The sequence below is a fragment of the Sorex fumeus genome, unplaced genomic scaffold, assembly GCF_029834395.1.
Source record: "Sorex fumeus unplaced genomic scaffold, SorFum_2.1 ptg000063l, whole genome shotgun sequence".
NCBI classification, from domain to species: domain Eukaryota; kingdom Metazoa; phylum Chordata; class Mammalia; order Eulipotyphla; family Soricidae; genus Sorex; species Sorex fumeus.
Window position 1 is genome coordinate 75,997,954 of NW_026606120.1, and position 20,959 is coordinate 76,018,912.

Genomic DNA, 20,959 nt, shown 5'->3' on the forward strand with positions numbered 1-20,959 from the left:
TGTGTATACATATACACATGTATACATATACATATCATTATAAGCTATATGGTTTCAAATGCATACTATACTCTGTCGGGAACATGGACTATGAGCTGGGAAGAGACTCTGCAGTCAGCTGCAGTCCTCCAGGTGAGAGCAAATGTAGAGTCATTCCCAGCCCAGCTGCCACTGACCTCTCCTGAGAAAGTTCCCTCTTGGGTAAGCTCAAGAACTTTGGAACGATTGTTTAAAGATTGATAATTCAATTGAAGCCTGTCCCAGTGCTTCCCCAGATGACATTTAATGCATTTCTTTGGGAGCCCGTATGCCTCATTTCTTGTCTGATTCTAATAGAAATAATACCAGCGATGGGGGAGTTGGGCAGTTTCTGGCTGGTGATAGCTGCTTGGTGGGGCTGGGAATGTCCAGCCAATCCTCTTGGCAGGCGACTGAATAATTGATTCCCCCTCCTACCCCCATGACTGTCCCTGCTCCCTCCTCCCCGCCCAACCAGTCACCCTCCTCCCGGCTGTGTAAGAGGAAAAGGATTCATGTCTACTTCCGGTCCTGTGGCCCACACTTGATAGGAAGTCACGACAGGGTGGCTTGGCTGGAATGGAAAGAATGGTCCATGTGAGAATAGAGGCCCTGTTGTCCCAGAGCCTTTCCTAGTTTCCCTGGGGCTTAGACCCCACAGCTGGGCTCTTGGTGTTGTTTCCTGCTTTGCTCAGCTGCACATCTGAATCCCAGAGGAAGAAGAACCCTGGGTAGTAAGACTTTCCTGGCTGGAGGCAAGTTTCCTGACTCCCAGGCTCTGAGCTGTCAGTGATAGTTTCCCTTTCTTCTGTTGTTTTTCTGGGGTTTGTGCCACACCCAGTGGCGCTTGAGGCTACTCCTGGCTCAGTGCTCTGGTGGAGCTGGGAACTGAACCCAGGGCTCCTACATTCCAAGAATGTGTTCCAGCCTTTTGAACATCTCCCCAGTTCCCTAGTGTTAGTTTCTTTGCGTGGGAGACTAGATCTGTCTAGAGAGGTTTACAATCATGGTCTCTGGTGTATTTAGTGCTGGGCAAGGGGAGTAAAAGGGGAACGCCTGGGCAGGAGCCATAGGACAGCAGCTAGAACGCTTACCCTGCACACAGCTGACCCAGGTTCGATCCTCAGCTCACATATGGTCCCCTGAGCCCACCAGGAGTGATTCCTCAGAGCAGAGCCAGGAGTAAGCCCTAAACACTACCGGGTGTGTCCCTCCCCCCCAAAAAAGGTGGGGGGAACATTTGAGGAAGGGGCAAGCTAAGCTAATGCCCCTGAAAGGACAACCCTTGCTTGTAGGGATGAAGGATGCTGATGCATGCAGAAGTCCAGGGCTGAGGTCCTGCATGAGGAATATCAGCCCTGCAGACACCGGGAGGGGTGCTCTGTGGGAAGAGAGGCTTTGGGCTGAAGCTTGTGTCTCTCCCAAGTGTGTGGTAAGACTCCAACACACAGAGTCATCAGGACTGGCCACGTAACAGGCCCTCGAGGCTGTTGTAACATTCGCTTTCTGAGTGTTCTCTCCCCTGGCCATCCATGAATTCAAACATGTACCTGAGCTGGCTAGGGCCAAGCTAAGTGCCCAGGCGGAAATATCCCCAGACAGGAGCACTGGAGACTTGGAGATTGCCCATTGACTGCCAATGGACCATGGAGACAGGCTACTGAGCTTGGTATCCCAGCTCTGGCCTTCTTCCCTTTCTCTACCTCTTTTTTTTTTTTTTGGCTTTTTGGGTCACACCTGGCGTTGCACAGGGGTTACTCCTGGCTCTGCACTCAGGAGTTACTCCTGGCAGTGCTCAGGGGACCATATGGGATGCTGAGAATCGAACCTGGGTCGGCCGCGTGCAAGGCAAATGCCCTACTCGCTGTGCTATTGCTCCAGCCCCCCCTTTCTCTACCTCTTGTTGGCATTATTGTTGTCATCTTGAGGATGGGCTGGAGTGATAGCAGAGCGGATAGGGCATTTGCCTTGCGCGTGGCTGACCCAGGTTCAATACTTCCTTCCCTCTCAGAGAGCCTGGCAAGCTACCGAGAGTATCCCGCCCGCACAGCAGAGCCTGGCAAGCTCCCCTGTGACTTATTCGACTTGCCTAAAACAGTAACAACAAGTCTCACAATGGAGATGTTACTGGTGCCCTCTCCAGCAATTTGATGAACAAAGGGAGTACAATGCTACAGTGCAGTGCTACTGTTGCCATGACAGGGAGTAGCACACAACCTTGTTTGAGGTGCACACAACCTTGTTTGAGGTGCTTGTTGAGGATCACATGTCTGGCTGGGAGGTCCCAGAGGCACTGGATCTTGGGTCACACCCATGACCTCACGCTTGCCAGGCAGGCACTTGTGCTATTGGAGGCCCCAGCCCTGGGTTTCTTTATCCCTCATAAAGGGGAAACCCACCACCTCTCTGGGCAAAAACGAGACAAGGTGAAACCAAGAGTCCCTTCCCCCACTTTCCCTCCCTTGCTCTCTTTGCTAATTCATCCTTAGCACCCTAGGAGAAGACAATCTAACACACATCCTTTTAGAAAAGCAGGTTTATTGGTTGGGCTGCTCACCAGGACACAGCAACTCAGAGGGGCCCCTCCAGAGCCTGTAGGATACTGCATCAGCCCACAACTCAGGACCCTTCAGCCAACCAGCACCAAGGGACCTTGTCCCACAATCCTCATCCTCCCTCTGCTGACATGTGCTCAACCATTCAGAAGAGAAGGGAATCAAGAACAGAAAAAGGATGGTGTGGGAGTTGGGGGTGAGGGTGGGGGCAGGCTGGGGGGGCATAGAAACACCTTGAGTTATTAAAAAAAAAAAAAGAAAGAAAAGAAAAATGTTTATCCCCAGGCTCCCTCCCTCCCTCCTTAAAACAAACAAACAACAAAAAAAATGAGCTGCAATTCTAAAAAGCAGTGCAGGGAAGAACTGGCAAGGAGGATAGAGACCGGGGAGGGAGGGAGGGATGGAGGGAGGGAGGAAGCTTTTAGTCCACCATTTATGGGGAGTTGGGGTACTCCTCCCATCTAGCAACTCACCTTGGGTGAGGAGGCGCCCCCCACCCCCAGAGTCCTGAGGAGGACTCAGGTGGTGGATTCAGAAATCAGACCTCTGGACTAGAAGCAGCATCCCTCTGGCCCTCAGAGATTTGAGAAAGGAAGCCACCTGGGCTAAGAAGCTGAAGAAATCTCCGCAAGGTCTACAGCTTTATAAGGCTAGCGCTAAGGAAGGATCTGGAAAAGAAATATGGGAGGGAAGCTGGCTCGCTCTCCCCCACCCTCCCGCTCTCAGCTGGGTGGCCGGGGCCATTGGCCTCTTGCCTCGCTAACCGCAAGTTCTCTGCAGCCTGGTGCTGCCCCCTGCTGGGCTTTGAGAATATGGGCCTTCCGGCCGGCCACACCCCAAAGCCCAGTGGAGAAATCAGGCCACGGCTTCCCTCTCTCGTCCCTACCATTGCTCTCTCCCACCTTCTTTCCTTCTCCTTCTAAAACGGTCTTGTCTCAGGGAACCTCACAAAGATGAAATATCTTTTTTCTGTTTTGTTTTGGGGCTGCACCCGGCGACGCTCAGGGGGTTACTTCTGGCTCTGCACTCAGGAATTAATTCCTGGCAGTGCTTTCGGAGGGACCACATGGGATGCCAGGAAAGGATCAGGGGTGGGCCGCGGGCAAGGCAAACGCTCTACCCCCCTGTACTATCGCTCCTGCCCCCAAAAGATGTGCTTCCTGACCTGTGCTCTCCCCATGCTAATAAGAGGAATTCTCTACATCCCTTTCCACCTTCTGTTCTCCCATTCTCCTTCCCAGGGCCTCGTGCTCCTAGGTTCAGGTGCATCAAAATAAAAACGCCCCCCTCCCCTCTAACGCCACTTCCTCAGTGTTCATCTCGAGGTTTGCTCTGTCCTCCCCACCACCAAGTTCTCCCCAAATCTGCTTTCATGTGCGTCCAGTCCGGGGCCTCCCCAGAGCCCCTGGTTTCTCCTTCTGCTTTCTGGTTTCTCCTTCCTTTTACGGATATTCTCGTTGCAAGACCTCCAGGGATCAGGATGAGCAAAAAAAGGACTCAGTGAGCAGGAATGACAGCAGCTGGGCTGCGTGAGTGGGAGGGAGAGGTGGGGAGGAGGGGGCGTGCCACTACGGAAACCATATCCCTTAGGACCCCCATCACCCTGGACCACTTGCACAACTGGAACATGGATCACTCCCGGCTCTGCCTCTCCCTCCCGTTTCAACAGCTGCGAGGCTTGGAGGGGCGGATTCCATGTAGAAATATCTCGGGCCCCCGTCGGGGCTTTTGCGGGTGGGTGAGTGGGGGGTGGGGGTGGGTGCTGCTGAGCAAGAAGGCAAAAGAGAAAGTGGGGGGGGGTGGAAGGGGGCGACGACCAGGCAGCGGGGGCACGGCTCAGTCGCTGTCGCTCTTGTTCACCAGCACGGCGTCTGACTCCTCGGTGATCTCCAGCAGCGCGTGCACGTCGGGGCTGCTGCCGCGCAGCAGGTCGACGGCCTCGCCGTGCTCGGCGGCGCCGTCGTCGTCGTCGGCGCCCACCTCCACCATCTCGGTGGCCTTGAGCACCTCCACCTCGCCCTCGCGGATCTTCTTGACGTGGAAGGTGAAGGGCGGCACCTTGTAGACGGCGATCTTGGAGCGCGCGTACACCACGTGGTCGGGCGTGAAGGACTTGCGCAGCTTCTCCCGGGAGGTCTTGAGCTTCTCGCGCCGCTCGGCCGGCACCAGGCGCGTGCCCAGCTTGTTCATGCGCTTCTCCAGCGTGTGCCGCGTCTTCTCCAGGTTCTCCTTGGTCTTCAGGCGCGTCTTCTCCAGGTTCTCCCGCGTGCGCACCTTGGTCTTCTCCATCTTCTCCTTGGAGAAGGCCTTCTTGAAGTCGTCCACGCGCCGCAGGCCGCTGCGCTTGATGCGCTCGGCGCGCGACTCCTCGATCACCTCCTCCACCTCCACCGCCTCGTCCGACGACAGCTCCACCGCGTCCTCCTCGGGCCGCTCGCCCTCGCCCAGCTCGTCGCCCTCCTTCTCGGGCAGCGTCTCCGACTCCTTCAGCGACTTGCTGATGCTCAGTTTGGCCGGCAGTTTCACCTCGTCCTAAAGGAAGAGCAGAGACACGGGTTGGGTGATGGTGGGAGGGGGGCTCTAGGAGAAGGAGTGCAACCCAGGTCGGGGTGTGGCCACCCGGGGGAGGGGGGTTGAAAGGGGCATCACCTTTTTTGTTTGTTTTGTTTTGTTCTAGGAAGGGCAGCAGGGCTCAGGGCTTACTCCCGGCTCTGCATTCAGGGATCACTCCTGGCGGGGTTCAAGAGACTATATGGGGGTACCGGAGGATGAACCTGGGTCGAGCCTGAATCAATTACGTGCAATTAAGTGTCCTGCCGGTTGTACTATCGCTCCGGCCCCCGAAATCGTCGTGATCTTGCTCACCCTTGTGTCCCCAGCGCCTGAGGTAGATCCAGCCAGATCCCCCACACAGGGGGTGTAAAAAAACGCGACCACAGACAGCCCGGGGAGGCAGCCGAGCTTCGCTGGAGATGGGGCGCGTTATCCCAGGACTGAGGTTATTTTCTCCGAGGTGCTCCAGCTTTAACACCCTCCCCACCCCTCCCTTGGTCTATGGGGTTGAACCGTCGCAGAAGTCACAACTGCACTTGGGGAATGGACGGAGCGCCCTCTGGCGCCCTGAGGCATACACTGCCCAGTCTATTGGCTAAAAAAGCAAACAAGCTAAGGAAGAGTTTGGGCCAAGGGTCTTCGGGGAATGAACTGGGAGCTCCCCCAAGTAGGGGAGTTTAAATGCAAGATAAAGGGGGGTGCATTTTCCAGACTGGAGACTATTTCCAAATCCATCTCGGAAAACTTGCTAAGTCCCGGGGCCCAGAGCAACAGTACAGCAGGGAGGGCGTTTGCTTTGTGTGTGGCCCATCGGATTTCCGGCATCCCATATGGTCCCCGAGCACCCTCAGGGGTAATTCCTGAGTGCAGGCAGCCAGGAGTAACCCCTGAGCATCTCTGAGTGTGACCCCAAGAGTAAAAAATAAATAAGTAAAAGGCTCACAGTCCTGCCTGGTGACCTCTTCACGCTAATGGGCTTCCCCTGTAGTCTTTCTTGTAACCACCCCTGCCAAACACCCCCTCCTCCCCCATGTCATTCCACCACCAAGCCCCTGTGTAGAAATTGAGGAAGGAAAGAGGAAGAAGCTGGCTGGGAGTCAAATAACATGTTTTCTCTCCAGCCTGACCTGGACATTTCTTCTGGTTCTGACGTCTCTACCTTGGAATGGAAGGGAGGGATTCCTTTTCCATTGTTGCTTTTTTTTGTTTGTTTCCCCCAGATGGAAGTTCAAGGGGCCAAAAGTAGAATGGTGGTCCCAGATATCCCAAGATCCTGGAGCTCAGAGCCAGTTCTTTCCTGATCCCCTGGGAGGACCTAGAATCAGCACTCTTTTCCGCTCTGGGAAGATTTTCCGAGATCTGACTCTGGGCAACATTTCAGAATCACAGAAGAAGGTAGGGGGAGGCTGAGCAGGGAAAGAAGAAAGAATGCGAGGCCAGAGTGATAGCACAGTGGGTAGAGCGTTTGCCTTGCACGCGGCCAACTGGGGTTCAATCCCCGACATCCCATATGGTCCCCCGAGCACCACCAGGAATAATTTCTGAGTGCAGAGCCAGGAGTAACCCCTGAGCATTGCCAGGTGTGACCCAAAAAGAAAAAAAAAAAAAGAAAAGGAAAAAGAAGAAAGGACGCACAGCCCAGAATGTAAACAGTCTCCTCCTGGGCCCACTGTTTTAAGGGACTTTGTTTTGGGACCACACCAAGAGGTGCTCAGGGTTTACTCCCGAATTTGTGCTCAGGGATCACCCCTGGAAGGATTTGGAGGGTCATATGTGCTGTTGTGGGTCCAAATAAGGTTGGCATGTATAAGGCAAGTACCTTACCTGTTGTACTATTTCTCTGGCTCTCTATAGGGACTTCAGTATTTTTGTTTGTTTGATTAAAGAGAGTTCCCACTCTCTTTAGGGACTTTGTTTTGGGGCCACACCCAGAGGTGCTCAGGGCTTACTCCTGACTCTGTCCTCAGGGATCACTCCTGGTAGGAGAACCATATGTGGTACTGGGGATCCAACTCGGATTAGCCACATGCAAGGCAAGTGCCCTTGTCCACTGTATTATCTCTCTGGCCCCTCTTGAGGGACTTTGGATAAAGGAATGAGAGGGTAGTTTTTCTTTCCTTTTTCTATTTTTGTTGTGTGCTTGTGTGTGTGATGCTGCAATCAAACTCAGGGCCTTATGCACTCATGGCATATGAGCTCTACTACTGAGCCGCATCCCCAGCCCTCTTCTTTCTGCTCTGGTTCTCCTAAGTGGTGCTTGGGAGACCCTGGCGCCTCTCCTGGCAATTCTCAAACAACTAGTTCCATACAAGGTGTGGTGCTGCTTAGGGCCCGTGGTGCCTGGGATTGCCTGGGCTTCAGCAGGGCAGTGCTTAAGAACCTCAAGGGCCACACTCAGTGGTGCCTGGGGTTCTTCAGGGCTGTACCTTGTGGTGTCTAAGGGAGCCACCTATGTATGTGACAGGAATAGAGATAAGGTTTGCTAGATGCAAGGCATGTCCTTAACCCCTGTACTATCTAGCCCTCTCTTTTTGTTGTTTTTTTGTTGTTGTTGTTTGTTTCTGTTTCTGTTTGTTTGTTTTCAGGCCAAACCCAGCTATGCTCAGGGCTTATTCCTACTCTGAGCTCCTGGAGGGGCCTGGGAGACCCTCTGGGGTGCTAGGGATCAAACCCAGGTTGACCTTGTGCAAGGTAAGTTCCCTACCTGATGTAATTTGTTGTTGTTGTTTTGAAAAGTGTTAATTTAGCTTTTTCGATTGCAGGAATATTGCACTGAAAATAGTAGTTTTTCACTGGGGGTTGGGGTGGGGTTTAAGCCATTCCTGGTAGTGCTCAGGGGCTACTCCTGGTTCTTTGCTCAGAGGTTACTCCCGGTGGTGCTTGGGGGATCTTACAGTGCTGGGGATCAAAACAGGCTGGCTACACACAAAACACCTTAGTCCCTGTGCTATCTCTACAGCCCAGAAAGAGTAATTTCTCTAAAGAGCTGTCTGAAGACTCTTTTTCAAAACTGTAAGAAAGGGCTGGAGAGATAGTACAGTGGGTAAGGTGCTTGCCTTGTATGCTCCCGGCCTGGGTTCAATCCCCAGCATCCCATATAGTCACCGGAGCACTGTCAGGAGTGATTCCTGAGTGCAGGGCCAGGAGTAAGTCCTGAACATCGCCAGGTGTGACCCCAAAACTAATAAATAAGTAAACTGTAAGAAAAATCCCATCTAAGAAATGAGGTGACAGGAGCTACCCTGCCATCCCCCCACCCCGCAGACTTACACCCATATATAATTGCCTCTTGGTTTTTCTGCACCACCTGCTACAGAAATTTCTTCCCCAGCCCCCAACCTCTTTCCTCTTCCCTCCCATTCACATCCCCCCAGAGTTTCCTGGTTTACACTGAAAGCTAGGAACACCCACTCCCAACTTCCTTCCCTCCCTGTCAATAGCATTAACAGAGACAAAGAGGGAATGCTGGCTCCACCTCTTCTCCCAAACTGGGCACCAGCACGGCTGGGCGGCAAGCCACGACAGGCTCTTATATTACTCAACTACATCTCCCAGCAGGCGTGGTGACCTGGGTCACAAGGCATGCTGGGACTTGTAGTCTCTGCCTGCCACAGCTGGCTTAGTACTCTCTGACCATTCCATACCATTCACTCCACCCCAGGCCTATTATCACTCATGTTTTTCTTGTTTTGAGGGTAATAAAGTGCCTAATCTCTCTTAGTAGCACTGTAGCTCTGTCCTCCCATTGTTCACCGATTTGCTTGAGCAGGGCCAGTATTGTCTCCATCATGAGACTTGTTGTTACTGTGTTTGGCATATTGAATATGTCACGGGTAGCTTACCAGGCTTTGCCGTGAGGGTGAGATATTCTCAGTAGCTTGCCGGGCTCTCTGAGAGGGGTGTCTCTTAGTAGTCCCTCTGATTTCCATTTGTACCTTTCATTTCTCCCTATCTGCTACTGGAGTTCAGTCTCATACCAGTTAGTTTTTGGATCTAAATTCTTATCCCTTTAATCATCTCCACCCAAAATTTACCAGTAGCCCCAGTATCGAAATGTTTAGTTCTGATGGGTCTGTCCCAGTATCCCAGTATGAAACTCTCCACATTCCACCAACGGGCGGTGAGAACTCGAATTCACTAAACTCAGAGAAAATGGACCATCCAGGGAAGGATTAAGGGTGATGGACTGGGGGGCAATTGTCAGGAAACACTTCCCGATCCTGGAAAACAAAACTCCCTCCATCTCCTCTCCACCCCCTGAAGACTGAGCCACTTTTCCAGGCTTCTGCCTTCACAGATCAAGGCCTCAGCTGTGCTGAGACGTGAGTGAGGCCTGGCAAAGACAGACTTTCTATAGCCAATTCCCATCTTCACGGTCCCTGAGGAGAGATCTGAAACTGTAGTAGTGGGGAGTGGGGAAGCAATCCCTAGGAGGGGCAGTTTCTGCCTGGATTTGGAGGCTTCTCCGCTCAGTTCAGAAAGGTGCCTGCCTAAGGCCCCCAGAGTAAGGGGCCAGAGCAGCTGCCTTCTTGGGAGAAGGTCGGGGCCTGGAGTCCACCCAATTCCCTGCTCCATGTCCCGTAGACTGGCTCTGGAGAGGGGACACCTCCGTGACTTTAACCTTTCCCCTCCATTAGTGGATTTTCTCTTTTCTCCCCCTTTCTCATATGACTCATAGCCTTGGAGTGTTGTCTTGGGCCCACCCAGTTGGCTTGTTGCTACAACAACCACCAACAGGATCCCAGAGAACCTCCCCCACCCCTGGGCACACAGGCCCAGCACCCTTGTCCCACCCCTTCTTCCCTGGCAGAGCTCCTAGGTCAGAGGGGCCTGGGGGTGGCAAGGAGGGAAGGCTCTGCTTGTTCTCTTGGCGTGTTTTTATTCAACAAAACCACCACTCCCAGCAGGCTTAGTTTCCAGAGTTGCTTTTAATGACCAGGTCTGAACAAAGGCATGCACAGCTCCCCAAGCAATCACACCCGGCACCCTGCCCCCCTTCATCCAGCACTGCACCCCGCCCCAGGAAGGCACCAGGCCAGGATGAATTTAGTAGAGGAGCCCCAGGCAGCGCCCAGCCTCTTCCACTCCACTCCCAGCCCCGCTGTGTCAACTTTAAGATCCTCCGGCCGAGGAAGCCTTGCATGAGAGCAATTTAACTGAGCACCTACGAGGAGCCTGGTCTTTAGCCAGGCACGTCACATTTGGCAGGAGGAGGGACGGTGTTTTCTAACTCTGGGTAGGGGAGCTGCTCTGGCCTTAGAATTCGCCAGGTTTGCCCCCACCCACCCCTGGGAAGAAAGAGGAGGCTTTCTCCAGAGAGAACGGGACAGGAAATGTAGGGCCCCAGGAGATGCCCGTTTGTGATGTGCCAAAGTCTCCCAGTACATAAGTAAGAGTATTTCTGTCCTGCGAAAAGTTCACAAGAGGGGACAATTAGGGGAAATGTCTAAAGGGAGGGTTTTTCATTTGATTTGGTGGGGTGGGCGGATTTGAGCCCCACCCAACGATGCTGGGGCTAGTCCCAACTCTGTGCTCTGGACTCACCCCTAGCAGTGCTGGTGGGGGGGGGAGGATGTGATGTTGGGGACCAAATAGGGGTTGACCACGTTCAAGACAAGCACCTTAATCCCAGTACTTTCTCTCTCACCACCATGAGGAGATTTTAGGAGGCTAGTGATGAAAAAAAAAAAGAAGTTGAAAATCCCTGTACACTAGGAGGCCAGAGGACTGAAGCCAGAATCAGCTAAAATATTTCCCCCCTCTGGCCTCTCCATGTTGGCAGCATGTGGGGGCCCCGCCCCAGGCAATCTGGCCAACATCAGGGATCTCTGCAAAACATTACCAAAAAAAAAACTGGGGAAAAGTAAGTGTAAATGTTTTCCCTAGCTACAGAGCCGGGGGTGGAGAGGGCCCAGAACAGACCCCAGAACTGGTCTCTGGGGACCCTCTCCAGAGAGGCCTTGAGTCAAACTGGCCTCACCCTGGGGAGGAGGCTGGGGCAGGGGCAGAGGAGGGGCAGAGGCAGAAATCATGGCAGAGTCTCATGCAGGGCAGTGTTGGGTGCCACTCAGTAGTGGTTTGGACGTCAGCAATTAAGACAGCAAACCGGAAGGAGGGAGGCCCCATCCACCTCCCCTGCACACGCATTTGCCTGAACGCTGCGCTCCCCATGCCCGACACCCCGCCAAGGGGCAGCAGCAGTGGGGAAGAGACTGGTCAGGGCCGCCCTGACCAGTACCAAGCCAAGAGTCGCCCATGCATTGACACCCAAGCCCACCATCCCAGGGGAACAGGGAGGCGCTAAAGGGCCCCTGTGGCCGGTGGCTCGTCGGGGGTGGGCGCAGGCCCAGGCTCAGGGTAATAGGGCAAGGTCCTGGGCGTCTGGTCAAAGGGTGGGAGCTCAGGCATTGTCTCAGGCTTCAGGTCAAGGGGCTCAGTCTCAGGCAGGAGGTCAAAAGGCACGATCTTGGGTGCGCTCGGCTTCTTCTTGGGCTAAGATGAGGAAAAGGGTTTTCAATGGGGCTGGGAAGGGCAAGGATAGGGAGGAGAGAGAGGCCTGGGTGGGCATGCAGAGTGGGGGCTGGTGGGCAGGGACAGGGAAAGAGGACAGTGGATCGGGAAGGAAAGAACACAGTGGAAAGGTTTCACCAAAGAACATGGAGCGCCAGGAGGAGGGCAAAGCCAGACCCACGTATTGAAGAACCTGGTTTAAATAGAACCCCCTCCACTCCTTTTTCAAGAATCTTCCCCAGGGGCCAGAGCGATAGTACAGTGGGGAGGGCATTTGTTTTGCATGTAGTCAACTGGATTCGATTCCTGGCATCCCATAAGGTCCCCAAGCACCTCCAGGAGTAATCCCTGAGTGCAGAGCCAGAAGTAACCTGGGAGCATTGCTGATCCAAAAGAAAATAATAAAAAGAAAGAAAGAAAGAAAGAAAGAAAGAAAAAAAGAATCTTCCCCAGGGGGTTCACAGTGGACAGGGCGTTCATTTGGCATTTGCCTTACACACAGCTGACCCAGATTCGATCCACAGATCCCCATATGATTCCCCCCAATACCGCGAGGAGTGATCCCTGAGTGTGGAGCCAGGAGTAACTCCTGAGCATCACCAGGAGTGATTCCTGAGCATTGTCAGGTGTGGCCCCAAAACAAAAATGAAGGAAAAAACTCTTCCCCAGGAACAGAGAGACAGGACATCAGGGAAGGTGCTTGTCTTGCATATAACCGAGCACAGTTTGATCCCCAGCACCACATATGTTCCCCGCCAGGAATGATTCCTGAGGGCAGAGTCAGAAGTAGGTCCCTGGGCACCGCCCAAATGTGGCCTAGAAAACAGACTCTTTGCTGGCCCTGTTCTTGGCCTCCTACCTCTCCCCTACAGTCTGCTGAGTTAAGGGAGGGGAGGGTGGGTGGGGGGAGAAGAAGAATTGGCTTGGCTTGGAGTTGGGAGTATCTAGCCGGGGACACTCCCCAAAGAGAAGGCAAATCCCTTTGTCGCACACAGAGAGCCCAGTTCTGGTTCTCCCCAGGGCAGGGTGGGCACCGGCTGCGCCCCGGATAAGGAGGGGGAGAGGTCTGGAAGGAAGACATCCATCCTAGCTGTTCCCTTTAGCCTGTTCCCACCTCCTGCCTCCCTTGCCATCCCGCCCCCCACCCATATTTGGCATATCTGACTCCAAGATACCCGGAGGAGGTGAGGTCAAGAACAATGCGATTGTTATGACTGGGGTACCCAGTGGCAGCTCCTGACTCCCCCTCCTGCGGGGCTGAGCTGTCACTTTTTCACTTTGGACAATCAGAAGCTGGGAGACAGCCGGCTGGAGGCACCATCTAAGTCCAGCAAAAACAATTGGGGAAGGTGAGATCGGAGAGATAGTACAATGGGGAGGGCATTCGTCTTGCATGCCGCCGACCGGGGTTCAATCTCCAGCACCCCAGATGGTCCCCCAAGCGCACCAGGAGTGATCCCTGAATTCAGAGGCCAGGAGTAAGCCCTGAGCACAGTTGGGTGTTTTGTTGTTCAGAAACAAACCAAAAAAAAAGCACCAAAAAAACTCCCAAAAGAGCAGTGTGGAGACTGAAGCCACAAAAACCCTTAGCAGTGGGTGCCAAGGTGCCCTGAAGGGCCCAGAGAGCAGGGGGAGTGGCAGGGAGATACGGGAGAAGGAGCCAGTACGGGCCTCTCTTAGCCGGATACAAGGCCATGCCAGGAGACACTCAGGACTCAGCTCCTCGTTTAGCCGGAAGCAAGGCCATGCCAGGGGACACTTATACCCTCTACCCCTCACCCCTGTCATTGGGTCAATGACCACACGATGCCTCTCTTTCAGCACTCAAGAGGCCGAGTACCTAATGGCTGTCTATTTGAGCCAAGCACCAGGCGCCTATGCATACATACATGTAGTCATGTATGCATACATGCAACCCACTGCCCAGGTGCAGCCACACCCCCCAGCGACTCAGGGAGCCAAAGCTATGCATCAGGTAGGGCTGCCATCACCCCTGCTTTCTGCTGCAGGGCCCTGGGATGGGAGGAGGAGGAGGAGGAGGAGAGCAGAGAACAGAGCGGTGCCCTGGGCCCCGGGCTTTGAGTGACAGTAGGCCAGTGCCTTGCCCTCCTTGGGCCTCAGTGTCCTCAGCTACAACATGAAAGAACGGAAGCTGGTTATCTCAGGCATCTGTCAGCTCCAAGGGCGAGGCGCGGATCCAAGCCACAGCGCTTCTCTGCACCCCCGTCCCCTTGTTCCCAGTGCCCCCGCACTGGACTATCTTCTCCCTCTTTTTATTCTGGTCTTTATAATACCCACATTTTCTTCATTGAAAAAATAACAATAAGCCCTGGAGGTATAGCACAGCAGATAAGGCACCTGCATGGCAGACGGCTAACCGGGGGTTCAAACCCCAGCATCCCATATGGTCCCCTGAGCTGTGCCAGGGGTGATCCTCGAGTGCACAGCCAAAACTCAGCCCTGAGCACAGCGCAATCGCAGTTTTTGGTGTGGCCCAAAAACCAAGAAGAAGAGGAGGAGGAGGAAGAGGAGGAAGAGGAGCTGTGGGAGATGGTTACCGCTACAGGACGGGAGCACAGCTTTAGGCCTTTACCTGCAGGAGCCCCAGGCCCCTTCCCTGGCACCACATGCCCCTCAGAGGAGCTCCAGGAGCCACCCCTGAGCACCGGCCCCCACCCCAGCACTGTTGTGTGTGACACCCCCCCCCCAATAAAAATAAAAGAAGAAAGAAAAAGACCCCAAGAGAGGAGTGTGATTTTCTCTCGTCTTAGGAATATCCCTAAAAATACCCTGTTCTTCAGACACTGATTAGGGACAAGAACCGAAGCTCTCCACTCTGGAAGCACGACCTGGGAAGCATTCCCTCTGAGAATTGGGGCTAAGATGGAACAGAGTCCCAAGAAGGGGGATTTTTTTTTTTAGGACCGAGAGTGGAGGTGCTCCTGGAGCAAGGTGACCTAATTTGCTGAGTCTGAGAAGAGACTATAGGATGGGTTGAGGTGTGGGCAGAGGCGCCAGCCAGAGCTTGCTGGAACCCCAGTGTCCTCCCTTCCCTTAGAGTACATCAGCCACTAATCCTAATCCTGTAAATGCTTCAAGGTTCTTCCCTCATGCACCCAGAGCAGGTCTGACAGGGCCCACTGCATACATAGGTCTGGCAGGGCCTAACTGCCTCATCCAGCTGCCCCAGAGAAGTTGCTTTCCAGTCTAGCCCCTTCCTGGGCGCCTGCGAGATCAGGCCTGTCTTCAAGGGTCCCCAGCGCAACAGAGCCTGAGTCCCCAGGAGCAGAACTCCTGCCCCTGAACTCACTGTGCCCAGGGCCATATTGCCTGAGGGAGGAGAGGCCTTTGTTTGGCAGAAGGAAAGACAGAAGGACAGTAATGATCCTGGTATCCTGGGGTGGGAGAAGTGTGTGTGTGTGTGTGTGTGTGTGTGTGTGTGTGTGTGATCAAATGCAAATTACTTTTTTGCTTTTTTGGGGGGGCATATTAGGTGGTGCTTGGGGGACCATATGTGATGCCAGGAATCAAATCTGGGTTGGCTACATGTAAGGCAAGAGTCTTACTCATTGTACTATCACCATAGCCCTCAAATGCAAACTTAGGGGATAGGAAGATGCACTGGGGATAGGGGTGCATGACTGCATGAATGAAACCTTGGGACCCACAGCACTGCACAGTCCCCAGAGTATTGCTGGGTGTGGCCCTGAGGATCCCCAAGCACCACTGAAGTGACACACTAGAGTGGAACCTCTGAGCCCAAACGCTAAACTGTCCACCTCTGCTGGTCAAGCATCTGGGGGAGTAGTTCCGGGGCCCCCTGAACATTGCCTGGGAGGAGGCCACCACCCATGCCACTCCCCATAGAAAATGCAGGGCTTGGGAGATGGCTCAAAGAGCTGAGCTGTAGGCTTTGCATGCAGTAGCCCTGGGTTCACTCCCTAGCACCACATGGTCCCCATCTGCAGAGAGAGTGACTGCTGAACTCTGACCTGGAAGTAGTCCCTAGAGGCACTGTGGTTCAAAAAACAAAGGTGGGGGGGATGGGCAGAAGCAAACTTAACACTAAGCAAGGGATTCCCTTCTTCACCAGCCAGGAAGAAGGTGTGGGAGGCCAGATGGCCTGATCCCGCAGCTGGGGCCTTTCCACTCTGTCATGCCCCACCCCATTTCCACTGCCACATCATCACCTCCCACATCTGCAGGGGAGAAGTCAGCATCCTCAGCTCCATTCCCACGCTGGACCTCATACCCGGGCGGGAAGCACTTTTCCGAGTCCCCCCTCTGCCTGGCCAACCACGTTTTTAACTTTTTCTTTCTTTTTTTTGTTTTTTTTTTTTTTTTTTTGTTATTGTTTTTTGAGACACTCTCCATAATGCTCAGGGATTACTCCTGGCTCTGCACTCAGGGCTCTGCACTCATTCCTGGCGAGCCACATTCTGATCCTGGGGATCAAACCTGGCCCGGTTGCGTGCAAAACAAGTGCCTTGCCCACTGTACTATTGCTTTGTCCCCCCAGCCACGCTTCTGCCCCCTTCAGCCCTGCCTTTACCATAAATGCTGCTGCCCCCAATCTTCCCTATTAGGTCAGCCAAGGCGCAGAGCTATTTTTACCTCCTTCTCTTCCCAGCCTGCAGGACTCAGGGGGGAGCAGCCGCTGTTTTCCTCCAGCCACCGAGTAACCCCCAACCCCACCTAGAACATCTGCTCGGCAGCTCAGGGAAGTTGAACTTCCCTGCACCCCACCCCTGTTGCTGGAATCTTTCCCCTTCTGTCTGAGCTCCTTTGCAGGCTGGGCTTCTTCTTGTTCTTTGTTAGCTCTCCTATAGTTCGGGGATGCGGCAGTTTGAGTCATTCTTTGTTATGGGGGCCTTCTTTGGGGGGCTCACACACGACACTACTCAGGATTTACTCCTGTCTCTGTATTCAGGAACTCTTCCTGTTGATCTTGGGGGACCAAATGGGGTTCTGGGGAACAAACCCAGGTTGGCCATGTGCAAGGCAAGAAGAGTCCTCCCCTCTACTATCACTCGGGCCCCTAGGAGCCTCTTCTGACAGTGCTCAGGAGCCAATCCCAGCTCTGTACTTGGAAGTCACATAGAGTGGCATTTAAGGAGCCATGCAGTACCCAGGATTAAACCAGGGGCTCCCACATGCAAAACCTGCGCTCAGCCCCGTGGGTCATCTCTCTGACTTCACTGCATTACTCCCACTACCCCAAATTTCTGTAGATGAAGTCAAAGTTACCCTGGGATTAGACTTACTGTGTATGCGAGAGGGGAGAGGGCTGCCCAGCAGAGCAGGGTCGCATTCAGCAGTGTCCTGGGGCCATGTGGCAATGATGGGAAAGGATCCATCTCAGGCTCATGCGTTTGTGTCATGTGTGCCAGTCTTTCCGCTGTTGCCCCAGCCAATCCCCTATATTTTATAAGCAGTGCACACTCAGAGCCCTGCCTTGGCACAGAACTCTTTCTCCCTCCTTTCCGTCCTCTTCTCCTTTTTTGACTTTAAAGGGGGGGGGGGTTATGGCTGAGGACTTTCCCTGGGAACTAAGACCTGCAGCATTTAGAGGGAGCCTTGGGCTGAAGAGAGCTCAGTGGCTTTTCATGCCCTTTGGTCCCCAGCACCATAAGTCTCCCAGCACTGACAGAACTGAGAATCCCTAGAGCTGATGGATGTACTCCCCTACCCCCCCCCCAAAAAAAAGTGATTGAAGTCTTGCCTGGCTGGTCTTTCCATGTACCACATGACGCTCTGAAGGAGAGAGAAATGGCCAACTGGCCTTGACCCAGGGCTCATTCTAACCTGCAGGCCCCAGAGAACTGGCCAAATCTCTCAATAAATCTCTTACACACACACACACACACAACACGCACACACACACACATCCTGCTTCCTACAGGCAATCTGATGAAGTGGAAACAGCTCTGGTCAAACATTTTCAACCAGACAGAACTGTAAGAGGTGGGGAAGAGTGGGAGGTCAGGGGTGGAAATAAGCAGCTGACTTCTCTTGGAGGAATCCCTGGGCATTGGGGTTGGGGGGAACTCTGGGGGGTGCTTTTCATCCACCTCACCCCCACACCGGTGCCAAGTTCCCTGTGTCGGTGGAATCAGGGTGTGATTCCAAATTGCATCTCGCTGAACTTGTAGCATGCCAGGAGGCATGGTGGGCCATCACTCGGTCAAGCCACTCACCCTGGCCAAGCCAGGGCCCTCTATGCAGCTAGCTGCAAGTCCTGGCAAAGGTGGCGGGGGTAAGGGGGGAGTCCAGCCTTCTTTCTTTCCATTCCCTTCTGCATCTTCACCCCTGCACCCCCAGGCCCCATCCCACTTCCTTAGGGGAGGAATGTTAAGTCAAGCGGGGAGGTACACGCCCAGCCCCCATCAAATTTTCCCCCCGGCCCCGAGGTGAGAGCCCCCCTCTCCGCCCCGCGCGCGAGGGGATCGCGCGAGGGAGTGGAGGAGCAGGAACTCCACGACTGCCAGCTTTCTTCAGGGTGGCCCAAGGTGCGTTAGGATCCCAGCGGGAGTAGCAGGGAGAGGTGCTGCGGGCTACAGGCGGTAAGGGCGGAGCTTGGGCGCGGCAGCCCGCTGCTGGCCTGACACCCGCCCGCCGCCCCCGCACGCCCGCGGGCTGATTCACCGGGCCCCACTGGGGGAGGCGGCCCTAGCTCCCCTCGGGCAGCCCCCGTGGCGGTCCTCGCCTCGCACCCCGCCCCGCCCCCGCTCCCGCCGGGTCAAGGGTACCTGGCGCCGGCCGTGGCGTCCCTAAGGGCCCGGCGCTGCCCAAACCCGGGGCGGGGGCTGCCGGCCACTGGGGGATGCAACAGGCGGCTGAGGCCGTGCGGGGGCGCGGACCGCGGGGGCGCCGGTGCAGGCGTTCGGGTCCGGGCCTGGCGCAGCCCCCGCCGGTGCGTGCCTGAGCCCTGAATCACCCGCTATATCGGGCGGGCAGCGCGCGAGGCCCCAACCCCGGGCTCCGCCGCCAGAGTCCGCTTACAGCGGGCCGCAATCAGCCGCGGAGACCCCCCAAATTCCCAAGTCGGAGCACAGTTGGCAGAGTCAGGTTGGGCGGGGTCTGCGGGTGGCTGTGCCCCGAGTCCAGGCCCCCTTTCCGGGGTTTCGCGACCAGCGCGAGCCGGCGGGAGGGGGTACTGGGGAAGACGCGCGGGGTGCAGCGCGCGCCCCACTAGGAACTCCGCGGACCCCTCGCTCAGCCCACCCGGGTCGCGCCCGCCGGAAGGAGGGGGGTCTCCCCCACCTCGCCCTGAGCTGGGCACTCCTGGCTGGAGATCCGGCTCCCCCGGGAGGGTCCCCCCACTCCCAGCGCCCGAGCCCCGGGCAGCGGCGCTCAGGCCGGACGCGGGAGCGCGGGGCGCGGTCGGCCCCGCCAGCTCACCTGGTAGATCATGACTTTAAAGTTGCGGCGCCGCAGCAGCTCGGCCTCGTTGACCTCCAGCTTCTTGATCTGGCCGGCCTGGCGCTCCAGGCTGCCGCGCACGGTCTTCACGTTGACGCTGACCTTGCGCACCTTCTCCAGCAGTTTGCTCACGGTGTTGCTGGTGGTGGCGTGCGCCTTGCCCAGCTTGCTCAGCTCACCCTGGATGCTCTGCACGGCGCCCTCCATCTCCGCCTGCCGCTCTTCCAGCTGCGCTTGGGTCAGCTGGATCTGGTCGACGGCGCCGATGATTTTGTCCAGGAGGCTCAGCACCAGCACGCCGTTCACCTGGTCCGACTTGATCAGCTCCTCCGAGCCGGCCCCGGACGGCTCCTCGCCGGCCGGCGCCCCCATGGGCGAGGAGTCTCCGGCGTCGGAGTACCCGGGCAGGGGCTGCTCGACTATATGGAGCTGGGTGTCCTCCATGGCTACCCGGAGCCGTGCGGGGCCGGCCGGGTGGAGCTGGGGCGCGCGCGGGAGCCCCGGGGAAAGAGGAAAAAGCGCGAGCCGGGAGAGAGCGACAGAGCGCGGCGAGCGGAGGAAACTCGAGCCACGTCCGTGCGCACCGGGACTGCGGCCAGAACTGCGGGGCGGGGGATCGGTGAGCTGGGGAGCTCGCAGGCCAAACCCCGGAGGCTCGGCGCCCATTGGCTGGCCTCGCCCCAGAAAGGGAGGGACCCGGGGAGAAGGGGAGACCGGTGACGGGGAGGGGGGAGAGCAGCGGAGAGGGGACCCAGGAGCCCTGTGCCCCACCCTTCCCGGGATAGTTGGAATAGTTGGAGCAAGAGACTCGGGCCTCTGCCCGCTGCGGGGGCGGCGCGGAGCGGGCTGGGGCGAAGGAATGTGAGCTGCGAGGGGAAACAGGTCCAAGAGCGGTTGCTCCACTTTCCCCGCTGACTTTCTTTCTCTTTCCTTTTTTTTTTTCCTCCTCTCATTTTTCCTTACCCGCAAACCCACCTCAGCTCAGCCTCGTGGGTTCTGGAGCTGGATCCTGAGATTATATGCAGAGTATGGCATTTGTCTGGACTCCGTTTGGAGTTTCTTTTCTCTTCCAAAGAGGCTTGCTTGGACACCGCTCCCCCCAAAACGCCTCCCCCCACCCACCCCCTGAAGTTATCAATCACTCCACTTTTTCTAATGCTCGAAGGATTGTTTTGCAGAAGGAAAGCAGAGAGAACTTCAGTTCTGGGTGCTGGTGAGGAACAGCCGAGCTTTTCTGGGTTCCTCTTAGAATTCTCCTAACAGAGAATTAGGCTAGGCAATACAGGGGCCTCTAAGATAGTGCAGTGGGTAAGGTGCTTGCCTGGCACGCCACCTACTCTAGTTTGATTCCCAGCACCCCATATGGTTCCTTGAGCCCTGCCAGGAGTAATTCCTGAGTGCAGGACCAGGAGTAACTCCTGAGCATCGCCTGGTGTGACCCGAAAACAAAAGGATAAGCGATACAGGATGGAAAGAGATAATACAGGAGGTGTACTTGCCTTGCACGTGGCCGTTCGCGGTTGGATTCTCAACACCACATAAAATCCCCCAAACATCACTCAGGATCACTCCTGAGCACAGTGGGGTGTGGGCTACCTCCCCCCACCCCACTATGGTAAGCAATACAATAGATAATACAGCCTTTATCCCCCACCCCTCGCTGCTCTCTAAAAGCCTGCTTTTTCTAGGTTTGATCTGACTAACCTCAGAGAGCTGGCTGAAGGGTTGGCTTTTGTAAGCCAGGTCTCAGAGCTCAGCCAGCCTCACCTCATTCGACAGACCAGAAAGGAAGCAGAAGGCCAAACATAATGCTGGTCGCAGCCTTGACTTGGCACCAGGGCCAGGTCTCAGGGTTCCTGCTCCCACTTGCTGCCTCTTTTTTCTCCCTTTCATGGGCCCAG

At 55.4% G+C, this 20,959-nt stretch overlaps 1 protein-coding gene across 1 annotated transcript; it reads right to left on the reverse strand.

Annotated features, from left to right (window-relative positions):
* Window positions 1-2,538: 2,538 nt before the first annotated feature.
* CAVIN1 (caveolae associated protein 1) lies at window positions 2,539-19,678 on the reverse strand. Its single transcript, XM_056127752.1, has 2 exons — window positions 19,038-19,678; window positions 2,539-5,105 (listed from the first exon to the last, which is right to left on the reverse strand). Exons 1-2 carry the CDS (start codon window positions 19,500-19,502, stop codon window positions 4,410-4,412), a joined length of 1,161 nt encoding a protein of 386 aa, XP_055983727.1. The 5' UTR covers window positions 19,503-19,678; the 3' UTR covers window positions 2,539-4,409.
* Window positions 19,679-20,959: the final 1,281 nt, after the last annotated feature.